The sequence below is a fragment of the Amblyomma maculatum genome, chromosome 5 (genome assembly GCF_055883805.1).
Source record: "Amblyomma maculatum isolate TAMU_Amacu chromosome 5, ASM5588380v1, whole genome shotgun sequence".
Classification (NCBI taxonomy): Eukaryota; Metazoa; Arthropoda; class Arachnida; order Ixodida; family Ixodidae; genus Amblyomma; species Amblyomma maculatum.
The window spans coordinates 132,161,463-132,177,718 of NC_139348.1; the positions used below are offsets into that span (position 1 = coordinate 132,161,463).

At 43.5% G+C, this 16,256-nt stretch overlaps 1 protein-coding gene across 1 annotated transcript; it reads left to right on the forward strand.

Annotated features, from left to right (window-relative positions):
* Window positions 1-779: 779 nt before the first annotated feature.
* Window positions 780-14,449, forward strand: LOC146189593 (enoyl-CoA hydratase, mitochondrial-like). Its single transcript, XM_084604362.1, has 8 exons — window positions 780-1,074; window positions 2,582-2,773; window positions 4,662-4,789; window positions 6,571-6,670; window positions 9,576-9,680; window positions 11,069-11,188; window positions 12,423-12,490; window positions 14,271-14,449. The coding sequence occupies exons 1-8, from the start codon at window positions 978-980 to the stop codon at window positions 14,334-14,336; spliced, it is 876 nt and encodes a 291-aa protein (XP_084460488.1). The 5' UTR covers window positions 780-977; the 3' UTR covers window positions 14,337-14,449.
* The last annotated feature ends 1,807 nt before the right edge of the window (window positions 14,450-16,256 follow it).

A 16,256-nucleotide genomic window follows, 5' to 3' on the forward strand; every position in this document is an offset into this window, starting at 1 on the left:
GCACGTTTCGTCGCCTCCTGTGTTCCAACAAATCGGTGCAGAAGACGGGCATCCATCACTTCACAGGTCATATAGTGAAATCAATTCAAAAATAAAAATCCCGTTTTGCTCGGCGCAGTTTTGGTAAAAGCGGTATGAAGATTAAAATGTTTAACTGGTCGTCGGCTAGAGAGAGAGAGAGAGAGAACTTTTATATCTGTTACCACGTGCATGCAGCCGGGCGCTATGACATGTGTACTTTGAACACTCGATCGAAGTCGTCAGGTACAGAGATTTCACCACACAGACACACAAAAAAGCTTCACAATCACTGCGAATTCTATCCGCGCAAAAATTAGCTTGCAAATCCGACCAGCCTGTCGTTACTGCAGCAATCGAAACAACCGCGCCAGCAGACGATGTACAGCGCAACCGAACGGAGCTGCGAAACTGAAACTGTCCAAGAACTTTCTTTAGTTAAAACATACAAAGCAACAAAAATAACAATTTTCAGCAAAATGGGGTAAAACTGAATATTTTATCTATTTCAGTAGCTTTTAGGCAATCTTTTCAAAACGGAAACTTCTATCCAAGAAACAAACAAGGTCACAAATACATATGACTTTAATCCAACTAAAAGAAACATATTTACATGATAAACAGTTTTTAGCAGCTTTCGTGTTTTTCGTTATATCTCCACTTCCACCTTTGGCATGGATCCGTGGGTCTTTTCGTCTTCTCCACATCTGCGGTATCTGCGGCATCTGCGGGTATGTTGGGCTGCGCGGCCTTGGCGCGGCTGCGCAGAATGTAGCAGACTTGTAGCAGGCTACACACAAGTCAGCACGAGTCCCAAGCGTGGTCCCGTCTTGCCGCGCAGGGAAGGTGGCTGCAAGGGACTGTTCGCGCCGGTTATTTCGGGCTTCAGTAGGAATAACCAGGAAGGACTGAACGACGCTGTTTATTTTCACTCGCCACCTTGAAACTTATTGTCAACAATGAGTACCCTTCGTTTGCTCAGGCCCCTTCTTGGCGCGAAACAGCTGAATTGGCTGAACCACCCAGCTCTCGCGAGACGCGGATTCGCGGCGGCAGGTGAGTTGTTTTGCGGTCATCATTGGATGCGGCAGAAATTTCTTGGTTACGTTTTTACTAATGCCGTTGTCATATTTCTGGCCCATGAGCCAAGCCGTAAAACTCTGAGTGCTTTGAGCGCTGCGGTTGAGTCTTCTTTCAGATTGCACTTTGTTGCGAAGTTCTAATGCCGCGTTTATTAACCAATTAACACGACAAAATTTCTTACGTCTCAAATAAAAGTTTCCAGTCTCGCTTTGCATGCGCTTACAGCTAAATATTTTTCACACACGCCAAGAAGCCGGCCACTGGTGAACAGCCTGGGAAGCCTGGTACGAGCCAAAGTCGAGGTTTTCCTTTTTATTACTTTTTAGTTCTAGTGTATGAGACCTAGCTGAGAACTGGAGATGACTTCGGCCGGCTGCAAAAGGCCGATCGCGTCGCAGAACGAAGTGTGCGAGCAACGTGGACTGGGGTTAACGTTTTTCGTGACCTTGAGGGATAGAAATGCAGAGAAGTCGTTGCCAACTTCAGGAGAATAACGTTGGCTTCCATGGCCCAAAGGCAGGCTCAGCGTGATGTTGTTTGTACTGAACACTGCGGTGCTGTAAATGAAGGAGTTGTACTCTCCGCGCCTTGAAAACTTTGTTCCCTTAATTAATTATGCGCAAAGCATTCCGCATTCTTTCTTTTAGCAGCAGTTGCGACATCTCGCGGAAGTGCCGTGATAAAATAATGCGATCGCCTACGTGGCTGTCGCTACCACGCGAAAAGAAAGAAGTGATGCTTGCACACTGGCCATGCACACTGGCCAACCCACAAACCTTCAACAAATAACTAAACATTGTGTACAACATTTTAAGTTTGATGAATTGTTTTTTTCCTGACAGAAACTCTGAACAGCATTTTCTGTCCAGCAAGAGAAAAGGGGAAGCACATAATAGAAATAAACTGCCCCTTTTTTTTTTCATGGAAATACCTTGGAGGGGAAAGCCAAAGGGTGAAATGAATTTTTCAGGGGAGTTTTGTAAATTGGAATTTATGTAAAAGTAAGCATTCATTGATGGACTGTATCCAAGAAAAGCATAAATAGCGACTGGAAAATAGTGTTCCCTAAAACTTGTTCAAAATGTTCATTGTTGTGGAAAGTAGAGGTATGCACAGAAAGTCAGTTGTAGCCTGATCTCATTTGTTCCCAGGAAGCGTAGCTGTAATATGTTGGTTCTTCATAGCTGATTCAAACTGTGTGGTGCTGCTTGAGCTAAAGAAAAAAAAAAAGATTACGTAGAAAGGTGATGTAAAGTTTTTTTGCAAAAGGTGCAGGCTCATCATTTTTCAGTGATGTACCAGAGATGTAAGCTTAAATCTAGTTGCACTTATGCCAGTGATACAGTTAATACTAGAGAGTACACGAAGCATGGCAGTTATCCGGGGAATGCCTGTTCTTTCTGTATTCCCACAGTTGCATTTTAAATTTCTGCACACAACTGGAAATAAAATGTAGCCATTGTCTTTTCTGCTTTCCCAGCTTATGAGAACATCCTTGTGGAGAAGAAAGGTGCACAGCAAAATGTAGCCCTGGTGACGCTCAACCGTCCCAAGGCCCTGAATGCACTGTCGAGTGCCCTTATGACCGAGGTGGGAGATGCGATAGATGCCCTAAACAAGGATGAGTCGGTGGGCTGCATTGTCATCACCGGCAGCGAGAAGGCATTTGCTGGTAAGGCCTGCCTGAATATCATCTGGCATAGGTGTGGGAATGTGCATTTAGATGAAGACATCCTTCCTAAATTTCTTGTTTTTCTTTCTCTTGTCTTCTGCTTCCTATTCATCGCTCATGTGTGACTCAGCCTTGCTTCTGCGATGCAGACTTGGGACTGAGACTATATCTAGCATGCTTCGGACTGCTTCCGAATATGTCACCTGCATTAGAGTGCTTTCTTCAATGGCACGCTCGCATGACTTACAGGGACTGTTCGGCAAGAAAAACGGCACAATATTTTTGTTGACCGACTCAGTGGGAAGAGCTTACCATAAAGGAGGCTTATTTATTGGTTTCAGGCTCATGCAACCAACACACATGGTCATAATGTTTAAAATGCATTGCAGATGTCTTGGCCTAGATGACGCATGGCAGTTTTCGTCTCATTTGTTGTATATTCCAATCTGCTGTTGTGGTTTCTGATGTGTACAGCTATGTTCTGGATCTGCAACAAAGTTTAATGGAAAGTTAGCACTTGTCATGTCTTGTCCTCGTTCATTACATCAATATGTTTTCTCTGTAACGATGAACTACTAACTTTCCGAATAAAAAGGCTTGAATATAAGAGAAACAATATATGTGAAAGCCACTTTCTTTGTAAGGTTCCATTAAATTTTGCAGCTTTGCGCAGCTTTGCTGTTCTTGTAAGTGATTCCTTGTAATGCTTTGATGTGCCCATGCTTTTCCTATTATTTTCATTCATACCTCTTATCATGCAGTGACGTAATTGCTGTGCCAATAGCACTAAACTGGAATATGGCAAAATTCTGCTACGTGCTACTACATTATAACAAAATTTGAGTAATCGGCTTCTGAAATTCGCATTTAAGAAAAAAAAAAATTCTAGGATGCTGTGTGTAGGGCGCTGCGTCTGCAGCGTGCGAGGCCAAGTTAAGTGCATTTACAAGGACTCTGATTTAACTAAGCCACATTAATTAACATGCCTACGTGGCCCAGTTGTAATGTACCTCACTCGGCAACCAGGAGCACTGGTTATTTCCACCTTCCCACCTCCAATGAGCAACCCTAGTTGTCAACTATTCCCAATTTTCTGATGTGTGGTCTCGTTAAGTCGCACAGACCATCGAAGAATCAGTGTCCGGCCATGCCACCTGCCAGCGCTCTGCCTATGATATTTCGCTCACAACACCCACACTGACTCCAGATTTTCAGAGTAATGGGACCTTTAACACTATTGCTTTAAAATGAGAAGCCTGAATACTTAATTTCACATATGCTTTAGTTGCACTTCATCATGAACAGAACATTCAGCCTTGCACACTGTCTACTCATGTAAACTACCTCACTGAAGTATGTTTCATGTCTTTCAGAAAATAGTCATCTTTTAAAGAACCTTCTGCTACTATGTATTTGTTATAAGGGACTAATTATCCATTATTATCCATCCATGCATATCCGTACAGCTACAGAGGAAAGCTACAGAGCCTTTGCAGAAACTTTGCTGTTACAGAAAAATTTGTCCTGGTCTGGGGTTCAAACTTGGGATCACTGCTTTTTCAGGGCATTTGCTCTACCAGGTTGGGCTAACCTGGACAGGGAGCAATAGGGTGCAGGGCAAGAGTGAATTAACAACTTGAAGTGACACAAGTCACACTACTGCTGCTTGTGACTTTTACATTCTTTCATTGGCCTTGATATGGTATTCCTTGTCTTAGATTGGTGCATTTTTTTCTTAGACAGAAGGTAATTTGAAAGGGAAATTGCATTTGTTTGAGTGCAGGTACAAGAAGCCACAGCAGTTGCTTTTTGCATTTGGGGATGGTGACAATGTTTCGTGGTGTTGTGAATGTGTCCTGAAGGTTTCGCATGTCTCTCCATGCGACAGCTGGTGCTGACATCAAGGAGATGCAGAGCCTGACCTTTGCCAAGTGCTTCACGGGCAACTTCCTCAGCCACTGGGACAAGGTGGCGCACTCCATCAAACCGGTGATTGCTGCCGTCAACGGCTATGCGGTGAGTTCTGCAGTCGCGTAGTGTTAGGTCGTGTTTCAGGTCATGGGGGCTGTCCTTCACTCGTGTTGTCTATGGGTTGTTGCATAGTCTAGAAGGAACAGTGTTAGGAGAGTCCAAATCAAAACGATACTGGATTTTCCAGCCTATAACTTGCATTTTTCTTTTAAAAATTGCGCATAATCAATCGCTTTATACACCATTTCACGAAACTCGTGGAGAAACCGGTTGGACTTGACTGTTAAGGGGGGCAGTCACCAACCCTTTCCAGAGCTACAAGAGGAAGAGTGCGCCAATATGGCAGCACTCTTCATCCCTTTATAAATCATCACCAGCACATTTGGTGAGTGCTAATGAAATGTGGTGCACATCTCTTTGTCAGAGAGTGAAATAAAATTACATGTTTGTGGCAGCTGCTGCTGTATGTAGATCAATCTCTAGCTCTGAAATGCCACTTTCTTTGGCTTGCCATTTTTTTCACTGTATCCACACACTCTGAATCCTCACTGTTGCTTTCAATGACAGATAGTTATTCATGCATCCCGCAGTTGCCATGGCAACCAGGTCTGTGTGAAATGAGCATCAGTGAAACTGAAAAACGCAAAGCTGCACACTGTGGTTGAGATCACCCTGCATACTAGGCCTTGCCTCTTGGGGAAGACAGAAAAACAAATAAATGCATTGGAAACAAATGAAAATGTTCGATTTAAAGAGGTCACAAAGTGTATCCAAGTGAAAAATAAGTTTTCTGTAAGCCCAAGCACAAATTTCGCCACTATGGTTTGGCTGGGTAGTGCATCACACCGGCCTCTGGCACTTGCATAGGTTGCACAAAGTGAGACTTTGAAAGATGATGTGTTCTCCCCTCGATGTAAGGAGTTTGCACGTTACTCCGATACATCCAGAGTAGGCTGTGCACCCTCTAGGGTTGACGGCCTTCAATGCCTGTGAGGCAAAGTCTGATGTACAGTCTGCACGCTCATCCAGCGTCTTTGATGATGCAGTGAGCATGACACTGCCATCCCTGTTGCAAGAACAGCGCAGCTTCTTAGATCGCCCAAAAAGATAGCCTAAATTGCAGAGCTCAAGATAGCGACCTAGTTTCCTTCTGCAACAGTGGTGCAATTTTTCAGCTCTCTTCTCCTTAGCTTTACTTCTGACGGGGCCAAGGCCAACCAGATGCACTCTTGTGCATGTTGTGTGAATTGCACTACAGGTTCATAGGTTGGCTGTGTCTGTCATAGGCTGGCACACTCACTATTGAGTGCATTGATATTGCTTTGCTCACACTCATACCTGTGGTTGTGGATAAGTGGGCGCGAGTGTGAGTGGTCGTGATTGTGAATGAGTGGTTGCGAGTGCGAATGCATGTGAGTGCGATTGCTAGTGGGTGGTTGTGAGTGTGGGTGCGGGTGGATGGGAGTGTGAGGTGAAGGATCATGAGTAGATGTAAGTGCAAGCAGTTGTGAGTGAGTGTATGTGAGTTCCAGTGGTTAAGAGTGTGAGGCTATATTGTGGGAGTGGATAGTAAAATGAAGGTGAGTGTGAGTGGTCATGAGTGGATGTGTGCGAGAGGTTGTTAGAACTTAGTGGTAATGTGTGTGAGTGCACATGAGTGAGTAGCTGCGAGTGAATGTGAGTGTGAATAATGGGGATGAGTGTGAATGAGTGGATGGGAGTGTGAACAGGCGTGAGTGTGAGTGAGTGGAGGTTTGTGTCACTAGTCATGGGTGTTTAGTGAGCCCCTCCTTATGGTACCGGCCTATGGCATCTGTTCATTTCAGCTGGGTGGAGGCTGTGAGCTAGCTATGATGTGTGACATCATCTACGCGGGAGAGAATGCCAAGTTCGGACAGCCCGAAATCATCCTGGGGACTTTGCCGGGTGAGCAACCTTTTAAGTTGCTGCTGGACATGCGCGTATATGGGGTGGCCGCAGTCTCTTATGAGGTTTGATCTTTGGTGGGACAGCTTTTGTTCAAATATGGGCAAGGGACGGGTGAATCAAGTTTCTTAGCTGGGGCCCTCGGAAACATTGGCGGTAGCTTTTGCTTTCAGTAAAAAATATTTTCTTTCTGGCTATATTTGATGTTAGAAAAATTTTCATTTGATACAAACTTGCGACGTGCTTACCAAAGAGGATAGGTTGCTGTATATTTGAAGTGCCCCAAAATCACGATGCAGACTCAAGCATCTTGCTGGTGATGGTAGCACGAGTGTTTCATGATTTGGTCTTTTCTGGCCCATGAAAACTTTTCGGCGACAATGGCCTCTCCTCCGTTAGAATGTGCAAGCCTCTCAATGCAGGCCAACTCCAGTTTGTCCTCAGTGTTCCTTTAAGGGCACAGGGTACTTTCCATGCATTTTGTGCTGTATTTAAGAACCATTTTGTGAGGAGATGGGCCGTCTAGCTTATTCCCATCACACCATGAACCAGTTCTCACCCCACGAGTGGCATTCAGAAACCTCAGAGGCCAAGCAAGACAAGGGCAATAACTGACAACATCAGTAGAAATTTATTGATAGCCACTACGAATACCAATACTAATAACACTAGGTAACATCAATATTGCCACACCGCTGTCCCTCTTTTGGTGCCACCATGTGGCAAAACCATACCCTGACATGTGGCCGAGCATCTTCATCTCTTTTAAGCTTCGCCTCATTAAAAGACCAGCTGGGCTGTTCTGTTGCCACGCTTGTCGGTGATAATATCAATACTAATCAGCACTAATTAACATCACTTGACCCGCCACGGTGGTGCAGTGGTTAAGCGGACGGTATTTGGCAGACGGTCTGCTTCACTCAGCTAATCACAGTACAGCACGCAGGTGACATTCTAAATTTCTTGAGTTGCCACGGGGAATATCACCGTCATAAACTGGAGTTATGCTGGTATCACTGAACATGACTGCATTTCAGCGGTGATGGTCCAGACATCTGCACCAGAAGGAGCATATTTTTTGGTGCTTCAGGATATTGTGGAACTGGCCCGCAAGCACTTTGTGTTTGCCTAATTGAGCTAGTATTTATGCCGAAGAGCCTCGTGGGCACACCTAGTGTTGCTGTTTCTTAAGCATGGCATGTGACGGACATTGTTCCTGGTAACGAACTGTATCGATGTATATCACCCAAATAGTCGTATGCATGCTTTTCAAGTCTCGAACGCAATGAAAAAGAAAAATTTAAAAATAACCACACATGAGGCTAGGAAAGTGCCCGACAAAACGCGCCAACTTTCATTTAAACATAAATTTCGCCCCCCCCCCCCCCCCCTTTTTTTTTGCCCTACCGCTGTTGAGCTATCACCTGTGCTTAAGAAAACTTGCAGTTTTGCTTTTCACGTCGTAATTTATGCTGTCAGAAGAAATCTGCCATCCCAGCTTGATTTTTAAAACTGGTTTGTTTTTATTTTTCATTTACAATACTGTAAGCCCATACAAGCTATTACAGGGTGGGAAAATAAAGAGGAAATACAGAAGAAAGGAATGCACATTACTACAAGAAATATAATTCTAGTTTTTTCTCGAAGGCCTCAGCTGAGCTGGTGTTATGAAAAATGGGGGGGTGCAGGTTAATAAATTCAACAATGGTTTTCTGAAGGAACGAGTTTTTGAACAGGTCAATTCAAGATGTGTACGGCATTCTGGCGAATGAGTGATTAGTACGGGCTGATAATCTTCGTAGGGATCGGATATACAGAGTAGTCTAAATTAAACTTATTTTCACGGAGCATGTAAAGAAACTTGAGGCGCGCTATTTTTCTACGTGTGGCTAGTTCAGGTAGTTGAGCTTGGATGTGTAGAGCAGTGACTGACTGTGTTTTGCGGTAAGTGGAAAATATTAATCTTAAGGCTAATCTTTGCACTATCTCAAGTTTATTGATCTGGTACTGGCAATGTGGGTCCCATATAATACTTGCATACTCTAACTTAGGTCGGACTATACTTTTAAATGCTTGAAGTTTAACATGAGGTGTTGAGTGTTTCAGTTTACGTTTTAAGAAGCCAAGTTTTCTTTGAGCTGAACCACATACCTGATCAATGTGTACGCTCCAATTTAAAGTTTCAGTAATTGTGACGCCTAGGTATGTTAATTTGTTACACCTTTGGATTGGAATGTTGTTAATACTATAGGTAAATTGTTAATACTATAGGTAAACTATAGTAAAGGGAAAGAAATAGAACATCCATGTCATCTAATAATATTTGGGAGTAGCTTGACATTTCATATATTTATCGAGCCAAAATTCATTCTTTTCCTATTTAAGCCTATGCTCTGTGCCCTTGTTCAAAGTTAGAACGTTGAAGGGGGGCCCTGGGTCTAAATGGAATTGGGCCTGTATTGATTGATTCATGCTTTCTAATGGTAGACAGACTACTTTAACTGAAAATGCAGTTCTCCGGGCAAGAAAAAGACCAGAAAATGAAATGGTGCCAAGGACTCTGAACAATCTACTTTGAGAACCCTTGTGCTATTGAATTCGATGGAAGGAGCATTTCACATTGTGGGCAGTAGCTTGTACACTCTTTGGGCGTTAGGAGAGCATGTGCTTGGCTGTGGTTTCATAGCTGAGTATTTATTATTCATTAAACTGCTGCTATTGCCAAAGGGCAGGTGACCATCCTTTTCTCCTTGTTAGGTGTTGCTGAAACTGGCGCAACAGTTGTACCCGCATGAGAATAATGTGCTTTGAGGGCGGCCTTGTTATTGGTTTTTTGCTGCTGGCACTTGACGGCTGTACACACTTGCCAAGTGTGGACGGGAGCTGTGAATTATTTCCTTCGCAGGTGCTGGCGGGACCCAGCGGCTGACCAAGGCCATCGGCAAATCTCGTGCCATGGAGATGGTGCTCACAGGGAACCAGATTACGGCGGCCGAAGCTGAGAAATATGGTGCGTGCCCAGGAACCTGCTCTTGTTCAGCATCTATGTCTTGTGGGAATGGGGACACCAAATTGTGGGATGATGTTGTGGGACGCATTTGCGTATACCTATATACTGCTTATTATGTGGACGCGCAGCGAGATACCGGCTACAGTGTAGTTTTGAAATCCGCTCAGTGGCAGCGCTAAACAGCAAGTGCACTTTCATGCGCGGCACTAGACTTTCCTGCATGGCACAGCACATTGCACCACCTATTTAGGGTGCAATACAAGTGCAAGATATGCACGCGCGTCACTGGTTTCCTCTTTCGTTCAGTCTCAACGCGTTGCTCTTGTCTTGCACAAGATTGTGCAGCAGCTACACTTTCTCCCCTGTCATTATTTTGCTTTTATCCTTTCCATGCATTTGGGTCACACCATGCTTCCTCATCATGACCCCTGTAATGCTTTCCTTTGCTCACATATCACTCTTTTCTTAAAGGAGTAAGTGGAAGCTTTCGTTGCATTTGTGTCTTCGTTCATGTTTGCTTGCGTGATGGCAGCGCCACATTCCTCGCGTCGTGGTGAACCGTGAAATGTCGGGTCACTGCTGGAAGTGACGCTCAGCTAGATTCCTGTGCACATACTCTAGGCAATATTTTCACGATAGCAAAATGGAGGTACGATGTCATGGGGTGCCACAATAGCGCACGGAACACTAAATGAGGATTCCTCTGTCAGCTTCTCCGCAAGGCATGTTTTGAAACTAAAAGATTTTGCTCCGAGGTGCCTCGCATTCTTTGTGGGAATTAAAAGAGCGAAGTGATGCTTTAGCATACTGCATTCAGTGCGACTGCGATGGTACCCTGCCTTTCCCTTATCTACAACAGAGCTCCCTCCCCCTCCCCCCAAAGGAAGTGCGTTCCCGCAAAACAGCTGCTCTGTAGTTGTCTGCAATGATGCGTGGAAGCTCTTGGGGGAGTTTCTTGTGCGGGAGCAAGTTAGACACATTCTTTTTTTCTTGGCAGTGCCACACGGACACCCCATGATGCTATTGCGCGGCATCGCTGTGGTTTGCAGTCACTGCGAACCTTAAGCGAAGGACACGTGGTACAGTTCATGAGCAGATTTTTTAATTTTGAGTTCCATTGGAAACCAATCAATTTCCCCATTGTTCATCATATCCGCGAATTTGTCTTAACTGAATCTTAAAGGGAGCTTACGGCATTTACCATGAATAGAAAAGTTTCACAAAGCGATCCATACATACCCTTATCTTGCATGTCGCCCTAAAAATATGAATACACAACTGAAATTTTTCTTCTCTATGTAATATGCTGTACCTGTTGATGCCTGGGAGTGCAGGCCTGGTAGTGTAGATGCATGTACTGTATGTATTACATTGTCTTCCTTGCACAGGTCTGGTGAGCAAGGTGTTCCCCCCGGGCCAACTGGTGGAGGAGGCCATCAAGCTGGCTGAGAAGATTGCTGGTTACTCGCAGGTGTCCGTAGCCCTCTGCAAGGAGAGCGTCAACCACGGTGAGGGACAGTGTCAACTACTCGAATGCTATTGACAGTTGCCACCATAGAAACGGGACATGCAATGGGAAAGTGCAGCAGATTGCATGTACTGCTCTCACTGGGCAAAATGGTCACTGTAGTGGTCATTTTCCTCTTTTTTTTAAATCTTTGCTGCGAATTTATGTGGTGACATGCGAGCTGCTGTGTAGTGTCACGCGTTTGATCTCCAGTTTTCGTTTCATTTATTGAATCACGCGCAGTGGTGCTGTTCCCATGCTGATGCATTGCTTATTACAGCAGTCAAACAGAAACGAAAGTAGACAGCTACAAAATGCAGTAATAAATCTACGATACCAGTAAAACATCAATGATACCAGTCTCACGAGGCCACGAGAAATGTTCTTATAAAAAAACAAAACAAAAGAAAATTAGAAAAATGTGCATGCTGAAGCAGTAAATGCATTTGCACAAATGTTCTCACAGCTGACATGGTGCGTTTGTAGCGCTCATGGTGCATACTGTGCGGGTTCGGGACTTAGGGCTTTCAGTTGTGGTTATGGCTTCTGCTTTAGCACAATCTTTGGGGTTATAGGAGAAGGTTTGGAACAAATGGATAGTATATGCAGAATGTGCAGGGGCAAGTAAAAAGAGGTTAGCACAATTCACCAGAACCCAAGTGCTGGAAAAGAAGAATGGAATTCTTTACAGCCAAGGGCTGGCTGTTTGCTAAACTAGCCCAAGACAAAAGTGCAAAAGGCCAACCACCGTTGTGGTTGACATGTTTGTGTACTGCAGTGCCATGTGTTGCTATTCCTTACACTGGCGATCGGTCACATGGGCCAGTTATATTTACTCACCCCTGCGCTGATGTTCCATGCAGTCTTCAAAAATTTTCTGTGACACTCAAAAATTCTTATTTTAGGTTACTTTTTTTAGCAGGAGCTTGAAAACTGTGCAGTGTGTGAAAATTGAGAAATTCAGTTGTTAAAATTTCCCAGAACTGCAAAAATTCTTTTTTTTTTATTTGCTAAATTTTACTCACCAAATTTTCTGGAAAAAGATAGAAATTCTCTGTATGTAAAATCACTGCACTGTTGCACACCTATGTGCTTTAGCCACAGACTCATGAGTTTGAATCATACCAACTGTTTGTGATCATATTATCTAGATTCGATTTTAGTGTAGAATGACATTGATGGAATGCCTCTATGGTACTCTGCAGTAAAGATGTTGCATTTTGTGTTCTTTTCAGCCTTTGAGACAACACTACAGGAAGGTCTGCGAGTCGAAAAGCGCCTATTCCACGCATCTTTTGCTCTGGTGAGTGATAGAAAACTGGCCTCCACTTTTTCTGCTGATTGTCACTTGCTTCCAGGGCTAAGCATACTAATAGTATTCATTATTTAAGGAAACACTCAAACATGAATGCCAATTTCCAACATATAAAGTCAAGGAAAAACCATATACTTCACTGCAATGACCTTGCTAGCCACGTCCAGTTACACGAAGCCTCCATAGATGGTGCTAGCTGCTCCAGTGACGAATTGAGTGTTGCAGAGTGGCCAACATGCTTGGCAACTATAGGTGCACTGTTGTATGCTCATCTTATGTGGCAGAATGAACCAGTTAAGTTTGGTTTGCCTTGTTAGCCTTCTCTTCATTGCGCCTCGCCGTGGTGGCTCAGTGGTTAGAGCGCTTGACTACTGAACCTAAGAACGCATATTCAAACCCAGCCGCGGCGACCAGTTTTCAATGGAGGCAAAAAGCAAGGTACCCATATACTCTGCATGTTAAAGAACCCTAGGTGGTCAAAATATCCAGAGTCCTCCACTGTAGCGTCCCTCATAGCTTGTGTCTCTTGGCACGCAAAGCCCTATAAATTTAAACCAAAATCATTGCAAAGAAAAACTATCCCCGAGTGTGGTCTTCAGTTTTGTGTCTTTTTCTGTGCATCTTTTTTGCCAATTCTGAAAGTTTTTAGCGCTCAGTGTCGTGCTAATGGTACGGCCTTAGCCTGTCGAGACTGTCGGCACAGTTTAAGATGGTAATGCGGCCGACTCTCAGTTAATCAAACTCAAATGGGACTGAAGGTTTTTTTGTATTGCACAGAGTTTGAATCGAGAGAAGCCTTTGTGATACACCCGGTGTTTTCTATACTACAAGCTGCAGTTTGAATGAACGGGAAGTTTCAGAGTTCCAGGTTATTTTGAAATAACCATTGTACACTTAAGAGTACTGCAGTCGGAAATTTTTATAGTGAGCTGGTAAAAAAAATAATAAAACAGCTGAGTAATGCCAAAATTTGTTAGTTTAAAATTTAATCACAAGAGCATGCAGAGCACTTCAGTTTATTCAACAAAGGACGGCAAATCAGGGGGTTTCTGCTAGAGAACCGGAGGCCTTTTTTTAAACCTTCGGCACATTTTCGTATGCTGCAAAAAAACAAAAACAAAATAAAACAACTGAGTGCGGGTTAGGTTGGCTTTTTCTGCACAGCACTGCCAGCATGCAACAGTGGCCGGTCAAGCATCAGCCATGGTGACCGTTTGGCTTTATAGACATGTCACATGGGAAATGGCATGTTAGAGGGAAAGCTATTGCTGTTCTTACCACTTCCATGACAGCAGACATGAACAGAGTACGTTCACTGCAAGACAGCTTCAGAGTTTCTTTTGACGGGTGCAAGTGGCGGGAACACATGCTGGCTATCTTCTATGGTGCTGTTGGTGAATGTGAGATAAAAATGCTGTTAAGTGCAAGCCTGGGTGTCGCACCACCAATAGTTTCTTGTGTAATGCTGCAAAGTCAGCCTCCTACAGTCAAAGTTGGCATCGCTTTGCATTGGAGAGTTAGATATATCTGTTTCGTGGCTAATGGCTTTCAGTATTTGTAAAGTAGGAATTGCATTGGTTTGTTAAAAATACTTGGGAAAAGTTCTGTGTAGCCAGTAATTCCTAATATTCATGTTCTTTTTATCAAGGCACGACTGCTTTTGCTGAGAGGTTCCGAAGTGAGAGCAAAATAACTCTTGACAAATGATTTCAGCTTCTTGTACCTTTGTTTCGATTTGGTAACAATAATTTCTGTATCATCCTAACAGGAAGACCGAAAGGAGGGTATGACTGCTTTTGTTGAGAAGCGGCCACCAAAGTATACCAACAACTAGATTTCGGTCACGTATGGTCAACAAATATGGAACAACAGCCCCACGCTATCTCTCTAGATGCCATGTTTTATATTTCAACGTTCCAATAAATGTGAATATTTTTGTGCACACTTCTTCGTTCTGTCTGGCAGTTTCATACGGAAAGCTGATTTTTTCGTCTTTAAACTACAGAGGTAACATCGCGAAACCCCAACCTCTTATCATTCCTGTCTTCCAGGATGGGATCTCTTGGCAGTAAAGCCATTGCTACGGCTATTGAAGTGTTGTGTCAAGTGTTGTGTAAAGTGACACATGTGAATGAGACAAAACTTGAACATTACAAATGAGATACTTGAGGAATTATGATGTAATTGTTGGTCCACTGCCGGATGTCTATATTACTGCTGTTTGGTCATACACTGTAGCAAAAACACCCTTTCTTTGGCAGTTGTAAACTTCTCTTCCTATATGCTCGTGTTAAGTGGCAAATTTGATTAGTCTTGTGATTGGCACGATTAGCAAAACATTTTCAGGCCAATGAATAAAATTCAAATGACAGAAATGTACCAGCATTAAGTGTAGTGTTCTTTTGTGTATTTGTTGCGTTGCCAAGTTTCTGTGGCCGATTTTTATATAAAATGGTGCTCATTATAACCAAACATTTGTTATAACAGATGGTACATTATAGCCCATGTTTCAACATAGGAACGCATTTGACACCTACATTTTCACCTTCCCTGGTCCATCCAGAGCAAGAGGAAATGACTGTCTCAACTGGGCCATATAAATCCAGGAACAGGTTGAAAATAATTGGATTGATGCCAAATTTCATATGAAGCTTGAAGGTTATAAACGCGCACTTTATCGTGTTTCATCGTTTACGACCGTACGCGCGATGAGACAGGTCATTAATCCATCGTCGCGGCTAATCTAATGGTAGGGTGCCTTTAAACATTGGGGTGTTTAAGTTGCACATCTTTCGCATCTTCCCACGCTTCAGCGCAGCTCGTTGAGATACACGGGCACGGCGTTTTCTGGGGCGAAATTCCCCGGTGTTGTGTGCCCAGTGAATGAACCAGGAACGAAATGCCTGGAAGATGTTTCAATTTCCGAAAGAACCGAGAAGACTTTTCATGTTGGTAAAAATAAGCGCAATAAGTGGCTACCCACAAACTGTTTGTACGTGTTCAGTGTATGCCATTTCTGCGTTCACAAAGTTTGTCGTCATTTGCATGCCTTTCTCATAGTGCTTGTCCATCTTGTATATCCTTGACACCCGGTACGTATGCTTGCGTGTTTGATTTGTTTATTTGTGGATACCACAAAATGCTTAGTTCTTAAAATCTTGTTTTACACGGGCTGCGAGCGCGTAAAGATGTTCGCATACGTTGTGCCCTTTTTGATACCAGCGCCTTGTAATTTGATTTTGTGCACAGTGAAAAGAGCGTGTGCAAGCCACAGTAGAGCATGAGGTGAACACTAAGCCTGCCTTTCATGTGACAGCATAGGGAGCACGTTGAGCCGGTTTCCTGCACTGTTATTCTTGTGCCGCTATCTAGCTCGGATGGTGTGCGCCCGCATGTTTGAGATGAGGCGTAGTCCCCCACAGTGGAAGCAGCGGGGGTGTTCCACTTCACAGGTGATGCATGTTGCATATGATATGTTGCCTTATAGTTATGATTGAAATATTGTTTTAACGTTCAGAACACAACCTTGAACTAACATTTGTTTGTGACAACAAAATAATATTTATGATGCGACATAAAGCGTTATATAACATTATAACATTCAAAAGTCCACATTAGTATAATGTCTCTATTGAATGTTCTACTAATGTTGTTAGTGACAAAATGTTAGGCAACCTTCAGGCAACTTAGATAACAATTTTAACATTAATACAATGTTCAGTGCTACCTGGGTAATCATCATCATGGAGTGGCA

Excerpts from the sequence above, each read along its gene's own strand:
- LOC146189593 (XM_084604362.1), top strand. The coding sequence starts at position 978 with ATGAGTACCCTTCGTTTGCTCAGGCCCCTTCTTGGCGCGAAACAGCTG. Across the intron at positions 9,681-11,068 it reads GGCCGAAGCTGAGAAATATG|GTCTGGTGAGCAAGGTGTTC; the intron begins GTGCGTGCCCAG and ends TTCCTTGCACAG. Across the intron at positions 11,189-12,422 it reads CAAGGAGAGCGTCAACCACG|CCTTTGAGACAACACTACAG; the intron begins GTGAGGGACAGT and ends TGTTCTTTTCAG.